The sequence below is a fragment of the Dermacentor silvarum genome, chromosome 1, assembly GCF_013339745.2.
Source record: "Dermacentor silvarum isolate Dsil-2018 chromosome 1, BIME_Dsil_1.4, whole genome shotgun sequence".
Lineage (NCBI taxonomy): Eukaryota > Metazoa > Arthropoda > Arachnida > Ixodida > Ixodidae > Dermacentor > Dermacentor silvarum.
In genome coordinates, this window is record NC_051154.1 from 224,906,806 (window position 1) to 224,932,451 (window position 25,646).

The 25,646-nt window shown below is 45.3% G+C and overlaps 1 protein-coding gene across 2 annotated transcripts in view; it reads right to left on the reverse strand.

Moving 5' to 3' along the window:
• Nucleotides 1-1,171: 1,171 nt before the first annotated feature.
• LOC119436841 (gamma-aminobutyric acid type B receptor subunit 1) overlaps nucleotides 1,172-25,646 on the reverse strand; it is an 89,340-nt gene continuing 64,865 nt past the window's right edge. The window contains exons 16-18 of one of the 2 annotated variants that reach the window (XR_007464778.1): nucleotides 24,325-24,462; nucleotides 5,302-5,618; nucleotides 1,172-2,583 (exon numbers count right to left, since the gene is read on the reverse strand). Coding sequence is in view for 1 of the 2 variants with exons in the window: in XM_037703829.2 (XP_037559757.1) it covers nucleotides 5,361-5,618; nucleotides 24,325-24,462 (396 nt within the window). In the remaining variant the exon portion in view is untranslated. Of the gene's footprint in view, nucleotides 5,619-24,324; nucleotides 24,463-25,646 lie in introns of both variants that reach the window. The other variant, XM_037703829.2, reaches the window with a different exon arrangement.

The window sequence follows — 25,646 nt, forward strand, 5'->3', positions numbered from 1 at the left end:
AGGCAGAAATTCAGATATTCAGAAACACCTCAGGTGGTGATGTTGCAGCAGGCGAGGTTGGCATGGCATGTTTAGCCGGCAATTGTTCCGCCTAGGCATCTCGTACGCTGTTAGTAAAGACGTGTTAACAGATGTTGACAAACTCTGTGTCGTGATAGGTAGTTTACAGTCACAGGCTCTTATTTATTACTGCGTGCACTTTTCACGGAACACTACATTTTCATAGGTCGCATGTGTGAGACCTGTCCATTGTAAGCTCTGAAGCAACGGGTTTTCTTCCGCGTCATATTGTGGAAATAACCAGATTAAGTGTTCTACATTACCAGTCTCACCACATAAAACACAAAGCCGGGAAGTGGATCGTCCAGTCCTAAGCAACCAAACTTAGGTGTAAGCGGAGTTAGTTGTAATGCGATATAGTAGTGTAGCTAATAGAGAGTTTTAGAATAGGGGCCCCAAAGAAATAACGTCGACACCACTGCGCATGCGCGAGACGCTATCTGCGTTTGGGTTTTGCGTTGGGCACGCTATTTCACCGATTTAGCGGGAGCCCCAAAAGCTTTGCGTCAACAAACATGGCGGCACCCATCGAAGCGACGGTTCTCCAAGTACCAAACTCGGCTTGATTTGTGGTAATGCGTGAAGTTTGTAAGCTAGAAGTGAATGCGATTATCGCTTTCTCTCAACTAACGTGTGTAATGAAGATTGATTCATTAGACGCCGCTGATTCCGAATTCGATTGTCGATTTCATGGCTCGTAGGCCTAACTTGGATTAGCTTGGCTGGTGAAGGCACGTCAAGTTGGTTATTCAAAATTAGGCGCAACAAATCGCTTGCTGCTGATAGAATAACCTCTCAATTGTAATTAAACACAAAACCACGAAAGTCAATATTACTCTTCCTATCATAAAATGGTATAGTTTATTTAATTATTTATAATACTTTTTCTTTGACACCGTAGTGGCGCTGCAAGCGCAAGACGCTATTCGCAAACGCAAAGCCCTATTCTAAAACTCTTCGCTCTTGCATGCCCCAACGCTAACACCCGCAAAGCTCTTTGGGGCCCCAAACATTTGGGGCCCCTATTCTAAAACTCTCTAATGTATACCATCTTGACACCTTAAAGATTTCCAATTCACTACCTTGAAAACCTCACATTCTTTTTTTCTGATTTGTATTGTTTCTCCTAGATACAATCCAGAGTTCCTACAAAGGGTAGCATCCAGTGGAAGAATGGTCGTATGTGTCTGGGGAATGTTGACAAAGAATCACCTGGGACCCATTGCATGGATTGAGGGAAAGTTTAGAATTGACAAGTACTGCAAAATATTGAAGGATGTGGCCATTCCCCACCTCAAGCATCTGCAGTTGCCCGACACTGCCTTCGTTTTTCAGCAAAATCGGTCACCAGTGCACTCTTCCGAGAAAGTGGACGCCCTGCTGCACCAGCCGAACATTACCATTCTAGAGTAGTCACCCCAGTCACCAGACTTTAGTATTACTGAAAATATTTGGGGCATGGTTAAAGCCGTTCTTTCACGCCAATGCCTACTGTCGGCGGACAACCTTTGGCAGGCTGTCCAAGCCGAATAGGAGCGTCTTAAGCAAGATGCGTCACTGGTGGATGCTCTCTACAGCTCTCTGCCTCGATGAATGGCTGCTGCGACTATTGCCAAGGGTGTTGTGACAAAGTATTAGGCACTAGTTGCTGCGTTCGCCTGGAACACACAGGCTGGGTGTGTCGCTTCTGGAATATTTCACCGTTTCCTGCCGCGCTGGATTACTGCAAGATTGTCGTAGAGAGCAACGCAACCCAGTGCTAATTGCATCATCAGCTTAAACAACACAACAGGGGCGGTATTCTCTGGCAATCACTCTCAGGGATTTTGGAGATTTCGTGAGACTCTGCACTAGATGTGTCGAAGTATATGGCCGATAGCGCTCTTGGTACTGTGTGAAGATAGCCAACTTGGCACAGCACCAGAAATGGTGTTGACCTATACGCGGACGTGTCTGGTGCTGAGTCACTCAAAATTGCGCTAAAGTAAAATATCCACAAAAGTGATCACCCAGTGATCACTGCCCCAGCTGTTCGCCCTACAGTTGTTTGCATAGCCAGATGGCTGCTCTGATTGTCGCCCAAATGGATTTTCCCAGTGCCAGCCAGTCCTTGGAAAGTGATAATTTCCATTTATTTTCGAATAACTTCAAAGCACAGAGTTTTGAAATCAGCATTCTTATTTACAAACCAATAAAAAAGTTTAAAATGATCCTTCGCAAACGAAAACTGTGTGGAAGTATTAATCACGTTCCAAATTTGGGGTGCCTCCATGCAGCCTGCAATACATTTGGCTTTGGCAGCACTTGCATGAATACTCGAAGCAGCTAGTGCGCATAACATATATGGATACCAACATGCACACGGGGAAGGTCGTGAAGGGGAGGAACTGTAGCAGACGACGCGCCGGGTGCTCCGCCTATCGCTTTAACTGCGCCTGCTCTGCAAGATTCGCGAGACGCCGCTGGTGTTGCTCCACGGAGTTCTGCCAAGGGCTCCCGTGTTCCTGCTAACAGTGGCTGTGCCTGTACACATAACCATGTAGCGAATAATAAAATTCTTTCACGTAGATGTTAGAAACCTAGACTCCAGTAGTGTGTTCATACTGCTTTTACTCTGAACACACAAGGGTGTCTGTTAAAAGTTAGACAGCTGTTTTGTAAAGGAACACAGCACTAAGAAATACAGATGCAATCTGGAGCAACCCAGCTGTGGGCACTGTCCCTGCACCAAGGTAAGGCATTGCAGCTAGCAAGGACACCGGTCTTCAAGCTTACATAACCAAAGCGAACAAATAGTAAGTGACAGGATAGACTTCAGGGTGCAACACCAGGCAATCAACACATTTGTTAATAAATGTGACTGAATTCAAATGCCTGTATGAAAACCTGAGGTGCCTGACGGACACATGGGCCAGCCATGAATCATGGCTAGTTAGTTTTGTTCAAACCTTACAAAAGGCACATTTTTTTGTTATTTAAGAATTTTCCTGGAAAAAAAATTATTGTGTTGACAAGTGAGCCATCACTGAAGAACAGCCACATTCTAACAAAGTGAACCTATTAGCTCGAATTATACGACACGGCAGTTACTGTTATGAATGGTGTATGAAAAGGGAAAACATGTTATAAATATAAACAGCAGAAACATAACCTGTTTTTCTGTTACCAGTCCCCATGGCACTGGGAGGCAGATAGTACTTGTGCAAGCTACACTGCTGCAGATGTTGAGATGCACATTTCCTAGCATTTTATCAACATCTAGCATTGATGTGTGGTCACTGTTCAAATTCCTGATGGGGGAAGTACGTTTCAGCACAAGACAGAAAGAATATTCATGCAGAGCAGGCACAGTGGAGACAAATGGACAGAGGACTATCCAATACCAATGTGCAATGCCAATTTGCATGCCAATTCCTTAGAAAGTTCAAGGTAGGAACATCGTCATGCGAAAAGCAGTTAATTAGAGACTAACAGACTAATGTCTTTTTTATTCATGATAGCATTTTGTTTAGTATTTCAATACCTTGTGCAGACGAAGTGCAGGTGGTGTGTAAAGAATAAAGAATGAGTACAAGTGAGTGCTTGCTGTTCTTCCTGCATGGAATTTACTTGGTAGCCAGTGCTCAGGTTATCATATTTCTATCCTTGTTTTCTGCCTTAAGCAAGTAAATGGCCAATTTCTGAGCTGTTTGAAAAGAGGGGACTGGAATTTTTGGCTAACCTATTGCTTGAGCCTTGCTTGAAAGATCTAGGGTAGCTTTTGTAAGTTCTGCTTCTTGCTGTTGGAATGTGAGCATGTTCTGATGCAATTGAACTGTGTTGCATGTTTTGCAGTAGGCCACACTAAACTATAATTATGCATTGACTAGTAGAGAGTTAGTAAATAGAGTAAGAATGCTTAAAAAAAAGGGGAAAGAAAAGAAACATGACACAAAAGAATGCTACAGAGCTCCAAAGGAACTGTTTTTGCTGGGTGATGATGTTCTGACTGTTTTTGCCTTCTGTACATTTGACTTAGTCACTTGAAAAGCAAAGCTCCTAAACACTCCTCCTTTTCCACTGCTCATCCTTGTTTTTGTGGTAGGGTGAAAAATAAATGTTTAAGCTTGGTGGTATCACGCCAGCCTTATAAAATTTGCTCATTGTTATTCGTTATTTACAATAAGTATTAAAGAACCATCCCTGCCTGTATGGAAAAGCTTATAGTTGACTTCTGTTAATTCGACTCTGGTTAATTCCATTTTTCGCTTAATTTGATCCCAACCGAAGGTCCCGGCCAGCACCCATGTATTTCTATGGGCCAAAACTTTTGTTATTTCGATCCTAAAATTGGCCTTCACCGGATAATTCAAACTTGACCTGTCGGCACGCACGTGCCTGACCCCCCATGGTGACCCCAATAGCAACCCCTCTACTGGTGGTGTCTGTCTAGGCAAGAGATGATGTTGAACACACGTCAGCTCCCATTGAATGAACACTTGTCACCTCCAGCCTGCTTTTGGCCTGCCCTAAGAAGATTTTCAAGCAATAAACATAGTTCACAATGTCTGATTACAATGTTTACCTGATTCTAACACAATTCTAAAACTTGTTGATGTGAAGTAGAATACAGAGAAATTGCAGTGTTCACATTGAAATGTTAGAATACTACTTTTTGTGAGTACAAACTAAAAAAAAAAGAAAAACACATCACCAGTGAGAACCAAAATGACTGGTGGCAATGAGTATTTGAAACATTGGCAGAAAAGGAACAACTCAGTCTGAAGCAAGAGGAAATGCATACAGTGCAGTCAGGTCAGTCCATAGGATACACACATGCACATATCCTTTATGCAAGTTTTTCTTTCTTTCCATAATGTGAACTCAATACTTTAGCATCCTGCTGTTGTCTCCTGTTTCACTGTTTTTGCCACCTCTTATATATTGCAAGGCAATTGTCTAAACAGCTACAGTCTGCAGGATCCATTCTTTAAGCCTCCTTACTTAATAGGATGCCACGAGAATGGGCCAAGCAGAAACAAGCCACCAATGCACACCAGCACTAATCTCACGGAAGGGGAAAAGACTACCCTGAAATCAACCCCTTCTTCCTGAAATGTGGCATAAGATAAGCGAACTTGAGGGTTGAGAATTACAACCAAAGTGCAAACCACCATTTGCTGCTCTCTCCCCTCCTAGGTATCTCCCACACAAAGAAATCCATTATGAAAGTTTGTACATTAGCCATTCATAGCTTCATACCCAATAGCAAAGTCCAATGGCCATGTCGGGTGTTGTGCAACCTGATGGTATGCCACAGATTAAAGGTATGACTCGGAGAATTCAAAGTCTGAACGGGAGAGGCGTGAGCCACGGCCAACCAAGGAGGTGCCCGTGACAAAGCCAGAATCGGAGACGGGGTCAATGGCCACAGGCTCCTTGGGGGCCAGCAGGCCGTCCGCATAGGTGGGTGGCAGTGCAATGCGCACCCTCTCACCGCTAGCAGGCAGAGCAGTCTGGTGGGCCAGCCGCTGTCGCTCCTGCAGCTTTTGGTTCAGCACCTGAATTTGCTCCTCCTTCTGCATGGGGGAAATGAAGGGGACCATTTCTGTGCATCATGATATGTACACTATGTGGTTGGTGAACAGCTGCAGTGCAGATCTCCACTGTCGTACATTTTATTTGGTCGTTCTTTGACCCTCTGTTCTTTTATGCACTCTGATATTCTTCAATAATATATCAGTTGGCCCAATATGCAAGTTGGATTGCTGTGGGCAGGTCTATTGTCTATTCTTGTGAAAAGCTGTCATATGCTTCACCTTTGTGCCTTGAGCTTGAAACAGATCACCTCATGCTACCCCAAGCCAGCCACATGAGGGACCACAAGTCCTAGACCAGTGGATCAGAAACAGATACACCACTTCTTGTTAAAGAAACTTGGAGCCGTCCAGTTACCAAAGCGCTAGTGCATAGTACATAGAGTACTCCCATGATGGCAGATGGCACGTTATTAAGACTCCTCATTCTTGACTGCATGCTGTACACTCAATAAAAGAGCGCTACAGTTCATCCATGGCATTGCAATGACACTGTTTGGCAACTAAGCATGACTTGTGATGTGTCAACTACGGTATATAGTGTCAGAAAATAAGCAGCACACTTTGCTTCATGGTGAAAATTAAGGGTGAAATACCACTTAAGTATGACATGTCGACAGCTTCAATTATGGCCACATGTGCTGAAAATGTAACATTTCATTTTCTGTTTCTAAAGAACTGCCACCTTTTCTATAAAGGCTTAAGTATTCAATGGCACTGTCATGTAACAAAAAAATAACAGTCGTTGCAAAAAAGTATAAAGTAAGGCTATGTGGATATTCGATTTAGAATACAAATTGAATAGTCCTTGCTACTTGATTAATACCCGCTGTGGTTGCTTAGTGGCTATGGTGTTGGGCTGCTAAGCACGAGGTCGCGGGATCAGATCCCAGCTACAGCGGCCGCATTTTGATGGATGCAAAATGCAAAAGCACCCGTGTACTTAGATTTAGATGGTCCAAAATATTCCGGAGTCCTCCACTACGGCGTGCCTCATAATCAGATCGTGGTTTTGGCACGTAAAACCTAATCATTTAAATTATTTTTTTAATTACTTGATTCATATTCGATATGAGAATTCAGTATTCAAAACTATTACATACTCATTTATGTTCAAACGCAACAGATGACATTTATTAGTGTCTCAAAGAAGCGAGACCGATGCAAGTGAGGACTTTTGCAAATCATTCCATTGCAGGAAAGTCATGGTTGCTGCGCACAGGCACCAGTTCCTGAGCGAACACACAAGCAGATAACTTCTGTCAAATATTTTCCAGTCATTCAATAAGAATAACCCCTTTTAGGCAGCCTATAAGTGCATTGGTCTCGTGTTAGGCAAAGCAATTCATTATTTGGTCAGCCTCACTACCTTAGCATCCTTTTAGTAATCTGCAGTGCTGTAGTATCACACTTCTCTTCTTCAACTAGCACAACACTGTACTATGGTGAGCAATATGAGCGGGAACACAGGAGCGCGTACCAGATAGCCTCGAACCATGCTATGGGCGATACGCGGCGGCCGCCGTCGGAAACAAAGAGGAAAGAGGGACACTGTTCTGATAACGGTTTGTACTCCCACCATGGGTCTGTTTACACTAAGTGCGAAAGTTCACATCGCCAGCGCACAGTGATAACAGTTTGGTATTGCAGTTACTGGTAACTGTGTGTGCCGAAGTATGGCCAAAAGTAGCACTGTTTTAATGCGTGAGCAACTCGTCACGTTGATTGATATAAAAAAAATGGTTTTAAATACGAGCCAAGATCTAGAAGTTCCGTCCATACGGTTGCACGAAGAACAAAAAAAAAAAAAAAAAAGCATTACAGAAAAAAATATCACTCGCTGTAAGTCACTGCGACACACAACCGCCTTATCGGCTGTTGGCGGCCAGTGAAACGCCGTGAGCTGTCGTTTTTGACAATTGCAGGTGCGGTGGGAGTGCCAACAGTTATAGCTGACGAGTGCCCCCCTTCCCCTTTCATTTTGACAGCGCCATCCGCGTATCACTCAAACACAGCTTCGAGGCTATTTGCCATGCGTTCGCGTGTTCCCGCTCATATTGCTCACGATAGTACATGTACCATATCTACTCACATGATACTTGCACTTTTATTTGCAGAAAATTGATGCGATATTGAGGGGCATGTTAATTGCGAGGTGAAAATTTTCTGCTAGAGCATTCTATGTGCTAAATAGAAAGATAAAAATAAAATAGCTGTAAATCAGGGTTCTCACACCAGCCACTGTAAACTCAAACAAAATATTACTTCTTAACAGCAGAATTACCTTTGTAATAAGAGCACACATTCTATATACACAAGCAGGAACTGCAAAGGCCCTTTATTTGCAGACACTAGCTGAACCTAGAGTCACTAAAGGAATGAATAAACTTACTCTGGCCCAAACTATTCAGAGTCGGTGCCAACACTGACGTAGGAACAAGCAGATGACTATCGCTGCAGGTGTTGTGCTGGTGAGCACGAGATTGCGGGATTGAATCCCGGCTGCAGCGGCCGCATTTCGATGGAGGCGAAATGCAAAGACGACCGTGTCTTTGCGTTGTAGTGGACGTTAAAGAACCCCAGGTGGTCAAAATTAATCCGGAGCCCTCCATACGGCGTGCCTCATAATCGAAACTGGTTTTGGCACGTAAAACCCCAGGAAGAAGAAGTACAAGCTCCTCAGTTGACTGGACATCCGGTTGCAAGTTGTATTACGTCCATTAATAAACAAAACTAGAGGTGGGTGAATATTCAAAGTTTTGAATATGAATTGAATAGCATTACGAACTCATTATTCATATTCGTAAAAGAACTATTTGGTAATTTTGAATATTGCAAGGGCCGGCTGTTAAAAGTCTGGTTACTGTTCTCCATCTGCTAAACAAAGTACCGCAAATTATCAGAAGTGAGACAACGACAAAAGTTTTTGATGCAACGCACAATACAAAATTAGTAATGCAAGCTTTCTTTTTGGTTCCGTGAAGGAAGCCACGCTAAGCCAAGATGATAGCCTCCGATTTTTGCCTGTAGCCTGTCATTTATTGTTTTTGCCAGCCTAGTCAAGTAGTAGTTTCATCTTTTACGCTACTACAAGTTCTGGATGCCTTGCAACTGGCCCTTTTACTTGAGTTTACAGCACACAAGTATTTCAGCAGTGTTTTTTTTTTCCCACAACTTCTGACCTTTTTCAGCAACCATTTATTTAGCATTGTTGGAGAGCCTCTCATACAGCAGCCATTCATTCTTAAAAAGCTTGTTTGCAACCAGGCTCTAAAGATGTTGCAAGGCTATTCATGTAGCTCCTTTAATGAGAATTAGTGATCTTCTGTTCCAAACTGATCTTTTATCCCTGATAGTTCTCTTTCTTGCACTAGTCAGTACATGCCTTGTGCTTAATTATACCGAAATAATTATTCCTGCATCTGCATTTGACTTTTCTATATTCGATTTGATATTGGATACTTGCCCATTTCTAAATAAAATAAATCGGACTTCAGACAAAATTTACATTTTACTTTATTCAGAAATGATAAAATAGCCTATAGTATTTCAGTTTCAGTTTATTCAGGTTAGTGAGTGGTGTACATTCATAATGGCATATGCAGGAGGAGCTCCCAGAGCATAAAGCTCTATGGGGACCTCCTGTCCGTAAAAGAAAGGTGCAGTACATATTGTTATGGGGAGAATATATATACAATGGATATATTTACAAGGTAAGGTGCACAACGCTACAGCAATCGTTCAGGAGAGCGCGTGCACACCCGAAAGCCACACCGTCGTCGTCGTTATTGTCCAAGCACTGACCACAGGATCACCGCTGGTGACATTACCCGCCAGCGGCAGAAGCACCGTCCCGGTGCAATTAGGGCCCAGGCCGAGAGTGGTACGGTTTAAGGCGCGAGACATGGACTATGTCACTCGCGATTGTTGCAGAGGCTGACTTAGGATTTAGCGGAGCGATTTCATGGGTCACATTAGTGACTTTGCGTACGACGCGGTAAGGGCCAGCATAACTGGAGAGGAGTTTTTCGCATAGGCCAACGCGACGTGACGGGAACCACAGTAAGACGAGCGATCCTGGAAGGAAGTTCACCTCCCAGTGTCGGCGGTCACAGAGACATTTTTGATTGACCTGTGAAGCCGACAAGCGATCGCGGGCAACCTGACGGGCGATGTCAGCACGGGCAAAAGCATCGCGAGCATAGGCAGAGGATGTGTCTGCGTGAGGATGAAGTATGGTGTCCATAGGCAATGGTGGGTCGTAGCCAAACAGGAGAAAAAAAGGTGAGTAGCCAGCTGTGTCGTGACGAGAATAGTTGTAGGCGAAGGTCACAAAAGGCAAGTTAATGTCCCAGTCTTGGTGGTCCTCAGACACGTACATAGCAAGGATATCTGTGAGAGCACGGTTGAGGCGTTCAGTAAGGCCGTTTGTCTGTGGATGGTACGCAGTGGTGAACTTGTGATTCGTCTTGCAAGAACGAAGAATCACGTCGACTACTTTAGACAGGAAGCAGCGGCCGCGGTCCGTGATTAACTGACGAGGAGCACCGTGGCGCAGGAAGACGTCGTGAAGAAGGAAATCGGCTACATCAGTAGCACAGCTGGTGGGAAGTGCTCATGTAACAGCGTACCGCATTGCGTAGTCAGTAACGACTGCAATCCATCTATTGCCAGTGGTTGACATGGGAAAAGGCCCTAGAAGATCGAGTCCCACCCGGAAAAATAGTACATCAGGGATATCGAGGGGCTGAAGGCTGCCAGCAGGCAGTAGGGCAGGAGTCTTGCGTCGCTGGCAGAGGTCACAAGCCACAACGTACTGTCGCACAGGCCAAAAGAAGCGCCTCCGGATGCGATCATACGAGCGTGACACGCCTAGGTGTCCGGATGTCGGAGCATCGTGAAGCTGGCGCAAAACAGTAGAGCGAAGATGCGCGGGAAAAACAAGCAAGAGCTCAGTGCCGTCAGGCCGGGCGTTGTAGCAGTGTAAGGTGTTGTTGGGGAGCAGAAACATCCGTAGGGAAGGGTCAGGGTGCGGTGAGTTGAGACCGTCTATAATAGGCCGCAAAGATGAGTCGCGGCGCTGTTCGTCAGCTATGTGGATGAAGTCTGTAATGGCCAGAACAAAGGTGTCAAGTTCATCTTCCAGTGTATCAGGGGGATCGACCGGGCATCATGACAAGCAGTCAGTGTCCTGGTGAAGCCGTCCAGATTTGTAGAAAACAGAAAATGAGTACTCTTGCAAGCGGATTGAACAACGGCCAAGGCGACCAGTGGGGTCCTTGAGCGAGGAAAGCCAGCAAAGCGCATGGTGGTCTGTGATAACTGAAAAGTGCCTGCCATACAGGTACGGGCAGAATTTTGCGATGGCCCAGACGAGAGCTAAGCACTCGCATTCCTGCGCCATCCTGTTGTGCAAGGACGGCGCCTATACCGTGGCCACTGGCGTCGGTACAAACGTCCGTGCTGGCTGACGGGTTGAAATGTGCTAGGCATCATGACAAGCAGTCAGTGTCCTGGTGAAGCCGTCCAGATTTGTAGAAAACAGAAAATGAGTACTCTTGCAAGCGGATTGAACAACGGCCAAGGCGACCAGTGGGGTCCTTGAGCGAGGAAAGCCAGCAAAGCGCACGGTGGTCTGTGATAACTGAAAAGTGCCTGCCATACAGGTACGGGCAGAATTTTGCGATGGCCCAGACGAGAGCTAAGCACTCGCATTCTGTGATCGAGTAATTTTGCTCCGACGGCGACAGAAGGCGGCTTGCATAGGCAACCACGCGGTGGAGGCCGTGCTGCTGTTGTGCAAGGACGGCGCCTATACCGTGGCCACTGGCGTCGGTACAAACGTCCGTGCTGGCTGACGGGTTGAAATGTGCTAGAACAGGTGGGTTCGTTAGGATGGCAACAAGCAATGAAAAGGCGTCCGCTTGGTTACGACCCCAAGTGAAAACGACGTCCTACTTGAGTAGGCCAGTTAGAGGGCGGGCCACTTCGCGAAGCTCTGGACAAAACGACGGAAGTACGAGCACAGGCCAAGAAAACTGCAGACATCCTTGGCCGACCGTGGAGTAGGGAACTGACTAACCGCGCGGACTTTGTCAGGGTCTGGCTGCACGCCTGCAGCGTCAACAAGGTGGCCGAGTACGCAGATTTGATGGTGCCGAAAGCAACATCTCGACGAGTTAAGCTGAAGATGAGCATGGCGAAAAACATCAAGGACGGTGGACAGGCGAGTGAGATGGTTTTCAAACGTAGTCGAAAAAACGATAACATCGTCCAGGTAGCAAAGGCATATGGACCACTTGATGCCTCGAAGAAGAAAGTCCATCATGCACTCGAAAGTAGCAGGGGCATTACATAGGCCAAAAGTCATCACTTTAAATTGGTAGAGGCCATCAGGAGTCACGAAGGCGGTCTTCTCGCGGTCTTGGTCGTCCACAGCGATTTGCCAGTATCCTGAGCGCAGGTCGATGGAAGAGAAATATCTGGCGCCGTGCAAGCAGTCCAGTGCGTCATCAGTACGCGGGAGAGGATACACATCCTCCTTGGTAATCTGGTTGAGGTGGCGGTAGTCTACACAAAATCTCTAGCTATTGTCCTTCTTTTTCACAAGTACGACGGGAGAGGCCCAAGGACTGCATGAGGGTTCAATTATGCCTTTGCACAGCATTTTCTCCACTTCCTGTTGGATGACAGCACGCTCCGGAGCTGACACACGGTAAGGCCGTCGGTGAATAGGACTCGCATCGCTGGTATGAATGCGATGGGTGACGACGGACGTCTGGCCCAAAGGACGGTCGCCAAAGTCAAAGATATCCTGGTAGGAAACCAGCACGCGGCGAAGGGCAGCGGACTGTGCCGGAGCGAGGTCTCCTGATATCATGCGGGCGAAGTGGTCGCAGGATGGACCTGACTGCGATGATGGTGGTGAAAAATCCAGTGGAGGTTCTGTGGTCAGGGCAGAAACCGTGTGGCCGGCCAGAGAAGGCCCGCGGAGAAGGCCCGCGGAGAAGTCGATAAGGGCAGCGTGTGTGGACAGAAAGTCGATTCCCAAGATGAGGTCATGGGGGCACTGTTCTAGAACAGCAAAAAGAACAGATGTGTGGCGACCAGAAATGGTGATGCGTGCAGTGCACATTCCAAGTACGGCAGGTGTACGGCAGGTGTACTCCCGTTGGCTACTCGGACGGTAGGTGAAGTCGCGGGCGCTAGGACTTTCTGGAGGTGGCGCCGGAGGCTCGAGCTCATTACAGAAATTTGTGCGCCGGTATCAACAAGAGCGGTAACTGCCACACCATCAACCAAAACTTTAAGAAGGTTGCATCGGGTATGAGGGACAATCGGAGGATTTTCAGGCCGGGTCGTAAATGCAGCGTCACCTCCGGGGCCTGCACTGGCTAGTTTTCCGAGAGGCGGTCAAAGGGAGACCGAGAGCGGCGAGGTTGGGGCGAGCGGGACTGACGGCGCTGGGGCGATGGTGAGCGGCTGATCCGGTTTTCCCTAGGAGGACGTTCAGCACAGGACGGAACGACGGGGCATATGGTGCACGGTCCAGGCGATTGTAAGTGTTTGGTTGATAGGACGTGGGCCAGCAGCTGCGGCAATGGCCGACGATGTGTCCAATCCTAGAGCACGTGAAGCAGATGGGCCGGTCATCAGGTGTGCGCCAATCAGCAGGATTTCGATAACGTGGCCTGAAGGTCGTGTTCGGTCTTGCAGCAGCGACGACAGGGGCGACCGGGTTGGTAGCAGCATGACCGTTACCAAAGGTGGGTAAAATGCCCATATTCGCGACCTCTTGGCGAACCATGGCCTGAATTAGCGTAATTGGAGCCAGGTTGCTGCTTTGCATACCGTCATGAGGGGTAACGGGTGCCATGGCCTCGAGTTCTCGACGGACGATCCTGGTGACATTTTCTGGAGCTTGCGCTTGCCGAAGTGTGGCTAAGCCTTCGCATGAGGACGTGGCAGCCGTATTGGGAAGTCGGTTGAAGCGGTGAGTGATACGTTGACTTTTTGCCAGCTCAAAACGACGACATTGAGCGATGACCGACTCCACTGTAGAGCAGTTCTTACACAGTAGCAGATTGAATGCGTCATCGGCTATGCCTTTCAGTACGTGGCCCACTTTGTCCGCTTCAGGCATGTCCTTGTCAACCTTGTGGCACAGAGCCAACACGTCCTGAATATAAGAGATGTACGGCTCTGTGGACGTCTGAGCATGAATTGCAAGCTCCTGCTTGGCCGCTAGTTGTCGTCCAATAGGTCTCCCAAATAGATCGCGTAATTTCTGCTTACAAACGTCCCAACTTGTCAGATCTGCCTCATGCCTCTCGAACCAGAGTAGCGCAGTGCCCCGCAAATAGAAGATGAGATTCGCAAGCATTACGTCGGGTCCCACTTGTTAGTGCGGCTGACGCGCTCATACATTGCCAGCCATTCATCGACGTCCACGCCGCTTGGGCCGTTGAATGTCCCGGGGTCACGAGGTGCAAGAGAATGACTGGTGACGGGCCTTGCTCACACTGGGTCGCTTGGTCGGTCATTGTGGTGGCAGCAACGCGCCGTCTGCTGCGAAGATCCAGTTCCCGGTGTTGTAGCGAGCGTACCCCGCACATCCACCAAAGATGTTACGGGGAGAATATATATACAATGGATATATTTACAAGGTAAGGCGCACAATGCTACAGCAATCGTTCAGGAGAGCGCGTGCACACCCGAAAGCCACGCCGTCGTCGTCGTTATCGTCCAAGCACCGACCACAGGATCGCTGCTCGTGACAATATAAAAAAGAATCAGCAGATTTGATATTCGGAAGTAATTTTTCTTGACTATTTGCATACAATCAGATTTGGAAATTTCGCTATTCCAACACCCCTAATATAAAGGTAATACGCACCTTGAAACCCTTATTCAATCACTTGAACTAATCCAAAACAATGCCGCGCATTTCATTTACAGCAACTATAGTTGCGCATCAAGCGTAACTTCCACGAAAAACTCCTTGCTACTTCCTCTGCTCTCAGCCCAACGTAAGTGCTTTTGCCTTGCTTTATTTCACAAACTATATTTCCACAATTCCTACCTGCGCGATCACCATATATCATTTCCTACCTACATTTCCTCTCGCATTGATCATAGTCATAAGGTTGGAATAATTCATTGCCGCACCCCCAGAACCTGTCATGAATAATTTATTCCCAGGACCTCTCAAGAATGGAACCACCTTCTCGGCGCAGTTGTTGCAATCAAGGACAACTCGTTTCGTTCGGTTTTATCTGACATAATCGCTCCCCGATACAATTAACTAATCAATTTTGCTGTATTAACTAAACCACTTTTGCTGCTTTGTTATTTACTTGTGTATGTTTTTTTTACCCACTCCCCTCTGTAATATCTCGGTCTTGAGGGTACAATAAAATTAAAAAAAATAAATAAAAAGGAATGCAGTTGCATTTTCCTTGGCAAGCCACAAAAAACTGAGAAATGACCCTAATCCTTGACTTAGGTGTCTGCTATTGGCACTCGCACCTCGGTGTTGGTGTACCCTGGTGTAGGGTGAGAAACTGAACTCGGAGGAGCGAGCGAACAGAACTGGCGGGAAACCGCCATGCACAGAGGAGCAGGCAAGAGAGCGAAGGAGGGCACGATCAGTGGTGGTCCAGCCAGTTTAGGATTTGGAGCAGTTTTTGGAGCAGGAATAATGTTGTTCTTGAGCTGTTTAGGAGCAGCCACACCAGCATTTTGAAGCAGTTTAGGAGAAGAAACATTGGTCTTTTTGGAACACTTAGAGTAATACAGCAGTAATCTTTAGCCATTTGCCGAAGCTTGTTATTACTGTGCAATCAGGAAGTGCTGCTCAACAGTGAAGCAAGACACAAAGCCAACAGCGACCAATTAAGCTTGCCTTCCCACGGACAGCATAACATGCATGGTATGTTGCAAACATCTTTATTTGGGTAGGCAAGGAACCATGGCGAAAATTAGCTGCTGACTAATGTTACAGGCAAGCTTTCCACAAGCCGTCGCGGAAAGCTTGCCGCTAATATGTTCGTATGAGTGGCTAGCTGACGATCGGTTCTGAGATCATGCAAACATGTTTTTAATGGCACGAGCATCGAGTAACACTCTTGTTTCTTGTGCAGCCCTTCCGGTTCACCTCCTGAGACAACCGGGGACGAAATTCAGGAAAAATAGAAAAAAAGAAATAGTACAGTACAAAATTCATGGGTTTCATTATAAATGAGAGCAGCATTCCGAGCAAGTTGGTAATCCATTACTCAAGTATTATTGCGCAGCAAAAAGACACGGACGTAAGACAAGAACACACACCAAGTGCAAACTTTCAACTAAATTTATTGTGCCACTGAATCGGTTAATATATATGTGAATCGGTTTATGTGTGTCTTTTTGTTGCGCAATAATACTTGAGTAATTCATTATAGATATATCAGAGTATAAGTTTACCTAGTTACAAGTTGAGTTACTGAACTGTCTGGAATAATCAGAATTAATTAGCTGAGACGAAATTCAAGATAAATCTGAAAAAAATAGTACAATACAAAATTCATGGGTTTCATTATATTGATATCAGAGCATGATTTTAGTTACAAGTTGAGTTACTGAAGTGTCTGGAATAATTATAATTAATTAGAAATCACTGAATACCACACACCAATGCACAGAACAACGCCGAGGTGCAAGTGCCACTAAGAGACACCTAAGTCAAAGATTAGAGTCGCCTACCATTTTTGATAACAGTCAAAGCCGGCAACTACTGCAATCACGCATAGAAGTTCACCAATTGACAGAAAGTTTCAAACTGCACGTGCAAATGCATAAATCTACGTGCATGAACACGCGTATGCGATCTGCGTGTCTTCCAGTGGCTAATCGATCCTATATCTTCGCACATAGGCGCTGCTTTCGTTGTCGTTCGCTTTGTCAGCATAGGGTATAGGAATTGTTTCGATTGGAGTTGATGACCCGGACTACCCTTGTACCAAGACAGGCATGCCTCATAATCAAATTGTGGTTTCACCACGTAACAACTCTAGAATTAAATTTTCTTTTCTCCCAAAACCAACTGAGCACCCTGGTAAGACTGCGTGTAATGCCTCGACCTCAGCCGTGTATTTCACTAAATATGCGAAACTAGAGTAGTAGATATTCCAGTCGCGAATTGAATTATTTGAATGTTCACAAATCGATTTGTATAGTTGAGTACAGACAACGTCCGATTTTTCGGACTCCCTAGGGGCCCCGAAAACGTCCGAAAAAACTAATGTGTGCCTTTTACTGACCTAAGCGCTATAATCGCCACAAGCACGTACAAAATAGCTCTGAAGGCCTGCCAGTACACTTATTAGGTGTATCTGTGCTCGTACTGTAATAGGAAACTACGGGTGCATGCGTGTATAATTAAGGAATACATACTAAAACTTATATACATAAAACTTATAACGGGCCGTGACAACTGCCTCTTTCCACTCTTGGTATGCTTCACCACGTAACACTGCTGTATTGAGGCGAAGCTGACTTTCGGGACACGGCATTATGCAACGCATCATACTTTCCGAGCTCCGAAACCATTGGCGAGGATTGCAAAGGCGGAGTCTGCACCATTGCTAACAGCGGCGAACTGTTTTAATAAAAACACAGCACCAAACAGAAAGATTCCTTGGTAGCGAACGTCCAAGTAGCTAGGCCTAGTGTTGCCGCGGTGGTGGCTACGGCGGCCAGCGGATCTGCGTGCGAGAGTGCTTGTTCGAGGCGGCGAGATAATCAAAATGGCAGCATAACGCTACTGAAAACATTGCATTGCCATCAGAACGCTTGCGCAATTGGCGCAAATAGCACTTCAGGTGGCGCAGCCAGGAGCACGTAAGTCGAACTGTAGCAAAATGGTGCAAATGGCGCAGCTGGACCACCACTGCGCAATATGTAGCGCCCTAGCGGATGGCGCACGAAGCGCACCTTACGCTTTCCTCCGCCGCTGATGTGAGAGCGTGGAGCCAGCGACAGAGCAGATGTGCGCCGGGAGAGAAGTGAGGAACGAGTGACGTCACCCCTCCACTGTGTTAAGCAGGTGTTCACTCTGTGCAAGGTGGTGTGTAGCTCTATTTATTTATTTATTTATTTATTTATTTATTTATTTATTTATTTATTTAAAATACCTTACAGGCCTGAAGAATAGGCATTGTGTAAGGGGAGCTTCAAAATTTTACATAGTGCAGTAAAACCTCGTTACAAGAGACACTCAAGGGACCCGGGAAACATGTCTCTCGTAACCAAGGTCTCTTGTAACCAAAAATTCTAAAAACACTGAGTGGTCAGACTAGATCACTTTATTACATCAGCATCAAAGTGTGTTTGAACACATCTAAGGATGGCTTGAAGTCATTCATAGTAGTTTGTTATTTAGTGACTGCAGATTGTATTAGCTTCCTTCCCAACTTCTGGAGGTAAAGCACTTCGCTTTACAAGCCTTCCTGTTGCTCACAATACCACTGAAGTGCTTTTAGATGTTCGTCAACCTCAACTGCCGACACTTTCTGCCCTGCAATGTCCTCGACGTCGTCCTCCTCCTCTGGTTCACCTTCTAGGGCACATGCACCCTTTACTTGTGCGAGGATTGCATGATCTGTAAGCTCTTCGGAGCACACGAGGTCCACATCTGCAGACACAAACTCCTCAAAAGATTCTGGAACGTCTGCAGTCTCATGGATGCAGGGCCAAGCTTTATCTTCAGGGCAGTTTTCCACAGGATCTTCCATCTTGGGTTGGATGGAAGATCCGTGTCTGGGTTGTGTCTCTTCGAAATAGTGAAGAACTTACTCTAGGGACCTAAAAAGTTGCCCTTAGTAAAAGAGTGTCTCTTGTAATCATGTCTCTTGTATGCGATGTTATTAACATGGCGAACATAGGAAAACCAACAAACCATTTTCAAATGTCTCTTATAACCAACTGTATCTTGTAACCATGTCTCTTGTAACGAGATTTTCCAGTATAAAGAGCACACAATCATACAGAACATAAGAGCACTTTGTTAATAATAATACAAGGAAGAATCAAGTTTACACAAACTCTAAAATCCTCAGATCAAAAAAGCTTGTTTTTATTTTGATTAGTAATGAGCCGGTACCCCTGGTTTAAGTGTGATGTTACTGATGATGTCACTTCTGGTCTTGGAGTTTCACGAGAACTTCTACTGATGCGGTGGGTATCTAAAGTGTACGACTGTATGCTTTGGTGTACGGCAATTAGACTTTCCTTAATTATTTCTAATAATTCCTGACACTTAATTAGCTCTTTACTGTACTAAACCTGTGATCTGATGCCATATCTATTATCCAACATAAGTATAACCATTGATATCTACCTGTTTTAATTTTTTTATGATTTATTTTTAATTTCGTCCCAGCTTTGTGACAAACCAGAAGTCGGTCCCTAACCGGAAGTTGCTGCGCAAGAAACAAAGAGTGTCACTCGGTGCTCGTGCCACAAATAACATATAAATCTCTATAGCCGGTGGCCCTATGCCTTGTAATGCGTACTGTAGTTCTGTGACTAGCACAACATGATGCTCCAGGATTTATGATAAAGCTTTACAGATGCTAATGAGTATCATTTGTTATATATAATTACAATGCCAGTTACTGTTCACACCTACGGTCATCTTAGCCACCCTTAGCACATCTCTGGCTTACTTGTGTGTATTAATAGAGAATAAGTACTACATGAGAAAATACAGTTGAACCCACTTATAACAATACAGTGGAATCTCGTTGATACAATCTTCACGGGCACCGGAAAATAAAATGTATCATCCGAAATCATATTGTCCAAAATGCATTGCTCTTATAAGACATTGGCTGGGAAAAGAACAAAAAACGTATTATCCCGAAAAATGTATTATGCAGAATCATATCAACAAGATTACCCTGTATTCAAGTGCCAAGAAAATCCCATCGTTATGACTAAAATTGTTACAACAGGGTTGCACGAAAACGCGGAGAGAACAAACATTCAAACATTTCAATTAGACAGAAAGAAGTACAGTTAAACCCACTTATAGCATTACTAGTTTCAACAATACTCAGAGCAGCCGCAGCACTAAGAACGTTTGTGTGTGTTCCATGGTAAAATAAACTGCTTACTACAATGTTCCCATGCCACATAATTGGCTATAACAATTAAATCTGGCTACTGGGTGGCTGCGCCAAAAAGAAAAGAAACGCAAAATCCAGAAAAAAAAAAATTCAGAACCATTCCACTCTGTGAAGGTGGATGAGCAGCGGAGCTGTATGTAAGGTCTATACACAATCGATGACACATCGTGAGCACACATTTAACATTGAATGCCGAACCTTTCCAAAAGAAATGCCACGAACCACTTTCTGTCTGGCCGAGACACGTCTATGTTGAAATCACCCACAATTATGATGGGAGTGGAGTCGTAGGGGTGATCAAGCAAAGGTGCATATGCTTGCCGTTTGTGGCACGATCTTCGTCCATATTATGTGTCGCCCGCCGTTGCCACGCACATTTCCGATTCTGTTCACGACGGTGTTCTTCATAAGAGCGCTGTTATTCTGCAGTCCTCACAGCATGCGATCTACTCATTGCACGGGTGTAAGGGAACTGAGATAAGGTTACGTGGTTTGCTTTTAGAGCCCGTGATCTTCTTCTTTCTTTCTGGGGTTTTAGGAGCTAAAACCAGTTCTGATTATGAGGCACGCCATAATGGAGGGCTCCGGATTCATTTTGACCACCTGGGGTTCTTCAACGTGCACTATAATGCACGCACACGGGATGTCAAACCGCAATCCATACTAAACAGTGTCTATTCCGGTTTTACTATTTTTATTCCAATATTTTTTTTTATCACAATTCGCTTTGACACTTCTTGTGATTAAACGCAGCTGGGGAATACCCCGCAAAACGCTTTTACCACCGTTTTTATCCCGGATCGCATGCCTTACTTCACCCCTCTCCCGTCTCTCTTGCATCCCTCTAACGTCGGCGAGAGGGTGGAACGGAGACAGGAGAGGGGTGCATCAAGCTGGCGGTGCGATGCAATGGAGGCATGTCGTGTGGGCACAAAGGCGAGTGTGGCAAAGCAGGTCGCAATTTTTTCTTTCTTTTTTTTTTTCCCCAAGGCAATGTGACGAAAAACAAGTGTGGCAAAGCGGCTTGCATTTAAAAAAAATTTTTTTATCGAGGATCTTGCATTTTTTTTCCTTTCAGCGCACGCACCCAGTAGCCATATTTAATTGTTATCGCTGATAACAAGGCATGGGAGCATTGTAGTAAGTGGTTTATTTTACAATAGAACACATACAAAAGTTGACGGTGCATCAGCTGCTCATTGTTATCTCCGATATACTGTTGAAACTGGTATCGATATAAGTAGGTTCGACTGTGCATGTAATATAAGAATTCATCACTGTCAGTCATAAATTCATTGCAGGATGAATACCTCTCCAAGAGATCTCGAATAGCCATTATCCTGCATCAGCTGAACCCATTCTATGCTTGCAAATTTGCTTGTCTCGTCACACCACCTAATCCTCTGCTGCCCTCGACTATGTTTCCCTTCTCTTAGCACCTGATTGACCAACGGTTATTTGTCCTGCATTCCACATGACCATCCCATGTTCCCCTACATTTTCTGATACATTACTCATTGCACGATCCTTGGCTTCCTTTCAAGTTTCTTTGTTGTTATCCCAAGTTTCGGCCCAACAATAACACATACCGTAATTACTCGATTCTAACGCGCCCTCGATTGTAATGCATCCGTTTTCCGTGACCAAAAGACAGAAAAAAATCCTTTACAATACCGCGCACCTCATGCTTTCATACAGAAATAAAATGTTCTCTCATTTGGAAAAACAAAGATTTACTCCCAATGCACTAAAGTTGCGATGACTAAAAAAAGTCACAGTTTCACCTGAAAAGCATCGATTGTGATAGCAAATTAGTAGACAGCTATACGAAGTAAGGATAGTTTTATCAGCCGTATAAACTTGTAAACATTGGCTTACTAACTAAATTAACAAGCATAGTGTCATGCGTGCACAAGCAAATATGAACACATCTCGCTCGATCACTGCGGAAACTTGCTGTCAGAACGCTGGAGTGACGAAGCGCGGCAGCAGTGGCGAGCGAATTGACCTTCGTGCTAACACGCCTCTCGCTTCAATGCGAACTGTAAGGGGTGAAAGCACAGCGCGTGGCGGACTCCCCGTCCCGTCGCGGATCGCTATCAAGATAGGGCCAAGGTGATTGTATCGCCGAAGAGGATCGTCGCAGAATACGTCCTGCTTCGGTCTACTGAAACCCTTCCGCTTTGCTTTGCTCGTGAAAATCCTCTCCTCCTGTTTACACCAGACCTGCATGCAAGTTTCGGATTCTCCGAACTCCCGTGACGCAGCCAGATTTCCATAAATCTCCACACACATGATCACTTTACTTTTAAATGCGGCATCACGATGAACTCGGAACTTTGTGCTGATAGAGCAAATGCAGAAAACAGGCAGACTGATGGTAGACTAATGCCTAAGCACACATACAACACATGGAGGAACCTACGGCAGCTAGGCTCGAAGCGCGTGCGAGGCGGCCATTTTGAAATGCCGATGGAGATATGGTAACGCAGATTTAGGGTCGTACTCGATTCTAACGCGCACACGATTTTTGGATCCGTTTGATCAGAAAAAAAGTGTACGTTAGATTTGAGTAAATACGGTATACCTCTCAAAATGGCACTGTGACGAAAGTACTCGACTGCTGAGGGAGGAATCACAAATTCTCATTCCTTGGCAACCACAGTTGCATTCCAATAGGGGCTAAACTACAAAGATCCCTATGTTCTCCAATTTCAGCATACTGCAAGATCCTAAAAGCCAATGTGGAGCCTTTTACTCTGGCATATCTCATGAACACATTTTTATTCCAATAGTAAAACTGCATGTTGAATGTTACTAAGATTTCAAAATAAAGAATTTGTATATATATGTGCCCGTGTGCTGACCTTACACTGAACTTTATAGAATACTTTGCAGCTCGTAACGTCTTGGGTGTATGGACATGTGTGTCATGAGTAAGAGGTGTGCAGCGAAAGAAAAGAGAAAGATGATGTGAACCAAGCGTTCCAAACGGCACGAGACCTCCAGGCGCATGAACCGAGCCGTAATCGAGGGAGAAGCGGCACAGTTCGAGCATTATCGACGTGGCTCTGGGCTGAGAAGGTCGCATTGTCAGCTACGCTCTGGCGACAGGAGACTTGAAGGTCTGGACGAGTCCGTGACGCGGGCAGTCCAAGGTGCAGTTATCGACCTCGGAGACGTTCGAGCGAGGCTTGGACCAGCTGCAGCATCACACGGCAGGCTGGGCACTCCAGAGAGGATCCCCCTTCATCGGCAGACCAGCGCGTTCGATGATCGCCGGAACACCACGTCGGCACTTGAGAAAGGAGCTGGACGGAAGCAACGGCCGAGAACGTAGTTAGGCCTAGTCCGTCAGGCCTCTCTGCCACGTCAGCATCAGCGACCGGGTTACAGGCGTCCACCAAGGCGACGACATTGTCAAGATTGTCGGGAGCAACGATTCCGAAAGAGACGCGATGCAACTTGGACCAAGAGAGCCCCATGAGTCAGCGTCAAGGAACGTGAGGACATTCCACGTAAGCGGCGAGAACGCAATAGGCCAGAGTTGCCTGACTCTCAGAGAGCAAACGCCCAGACTTATCATAGGCGGAATTAAGGACATCATTAGTGATGATTGATTAGTTTGTACATTTGTTGGCATTATTTTTTCAGTGTGTGCTAGTTTAAGTGAGTTTTTAGTTTGAGGTTTTGGGTTTTGTGAGGGATTAAAATCTGCTTGCTGTGCTGCCATGCGTCTCCCAACCTCATCTCATTTAACACCCGCACGCCCCCGAGATCGGTGACGAAAAACACACTACAATGTGAGCCAAAAATTTTTTTGAGTCATACATATCCATGCATTCAAAGCACATCGAGCAACAGGATAAAGTGCATTAAAACTACTTTTTGTACTTTGTTCGTTGCAACAACATTAGTGAAACTATGGAAACCACTGTAATAAAAATGCCAGTTATAACATTGGAAACATGTATGATCACAGCTGCAACAAGCGGCATAGATTGCAGCACTGTGTGTTTCTGATGATAGACATTTCCTTTCCGCCTCCGTATTTTGTGTGGAAAAGCCTTTTTTTGCCCCGCCCCCTCCCCCCTCTCTCCTTTCAAGCAAACTTTCAGCGTCATCTTTAAGTGCCTCCCTACTTTAAATTTGCTTATGTTTCAGATAGCACCACACCTTTCACTTGAAACATTTGATCTGGCTAAAAAGTGATAGTATGATGACCACAGAAATAAATGCTAATGTTATACATAAGTGTAAAGGACCACGCAGAATTGCAGTGAATCTTACAGGCTGCTTACAAAGCGTATGGCAAGAAACTGCAAAACAGTTATTGTTTGGACTCTGTTGTCATCACTGAAACAAAAAGACAAGTACTAAATATTTGTTTCTATTGTTAATCAAATATAGCTGCAAGCCTGCTTTGCTGCTGTTCACTGTTCTCTTGTCCCACCTTTTAAGCAGCTCTTGGTTTAATGCACAACTCACCAGAGTCCTCTGTAATGCTCCTTGCCACATACCTCAGCGATCTGCTTTTTGAGGTCCTCATTCTCGGCAAGCAGCCGCTGGTGCCTCTCTTCCTCCTCCTTGCTCGTGATGGTGTCCATAAGGCTCCGCACGTCCGCACGCTCGCGGGGCCGCCGCACCAGCTCTATAATCTAGACACAGCAATGCACATACGGTAAGAAAAAAGGGGACACCAAAATGATGACAAACATCACACCAACGTTTTAGGCAGATGGTTGAAGTGACATGTGCATAAATTCTACCACAGCAGTACCTCTGGTGCAGTACTGGTGCCAAGCAATGCCCAAGCTGAAATGACAGCCAAAATGTATCCTTTGTAGTTGCTACCTTGAGTGCCAGCCATGCAAAAAGCATTTCAGCTGAAGACATCAGCATAAGAACTCATGGCATGACATAATCATTGATAGCATGCCGCAAGTACCAGAAAAAATACACATTCCGTGTGATTATCCCTCACGTTGTTAAAATAAGCAGGTCACTAAAATGGCATAGCTAAATATAAAGCTCACTAGCCTAATGCAGGTAGACAGTGAGCATCAGTACCTCCTTAAATAAAAATTAGTTAACGTGCATCAAGAGCTTTTGCCCCACCTTCACAATAACATATGCCCATTATGCTGTCTACATGTCTAGCTGCAGAAAGAACCCAACAATTCCCCGAAAACTGAAATTGGTCTCATGCTTTGTTTGGTGTCTTTTACACTAATGTCACCGGGGGCATCGAGCCATCAGTGGAGTATATGGGGCACTGATGGCAGACTAATGCCTAAGCACACATACTACAGCACGTTGGAGGAAGCTAAATCTTGATGGTAAAAGCCATCAAGAGTTTTTGCTGCCATTGTCGTGAGCTTGACTATGGCCGCAGTAGTCGCCACAACTTACATAGGGAGCTTTAAACATACTATGGTTTTTCACAGGCTTCTGTGAGTATTGGTTTATTGATTCAAAATGAACAGTAATGAGTGCCAAATAAAATTGAAATGGATAGCTCAAATACTAGTTGTGGGTAGTCGATACAACATGACAAAATAATTCAGTGCTGTTTAATCCATTAAAAACAAAATAAAGGGAAGGGGGGGGGGGGGTGAACCCTTCATTTGCAAGGCAGAGACGGCGCTTGATCTCTGGAATTTTATCTGTAATGTGTTGCTGATTATGACACTACCATGTAAAACCCAAGCTATCCCATAAAAAAGTGTTGTTCTTGATAAAAATTGTATGAAGAACATCTTGGAGCTCTAATATTTCAGTTTTTTCTTTTTTTAATCTTTGACTTTGGTGTCCTTCTAAGCACAAATGGCAGCAGATGGTT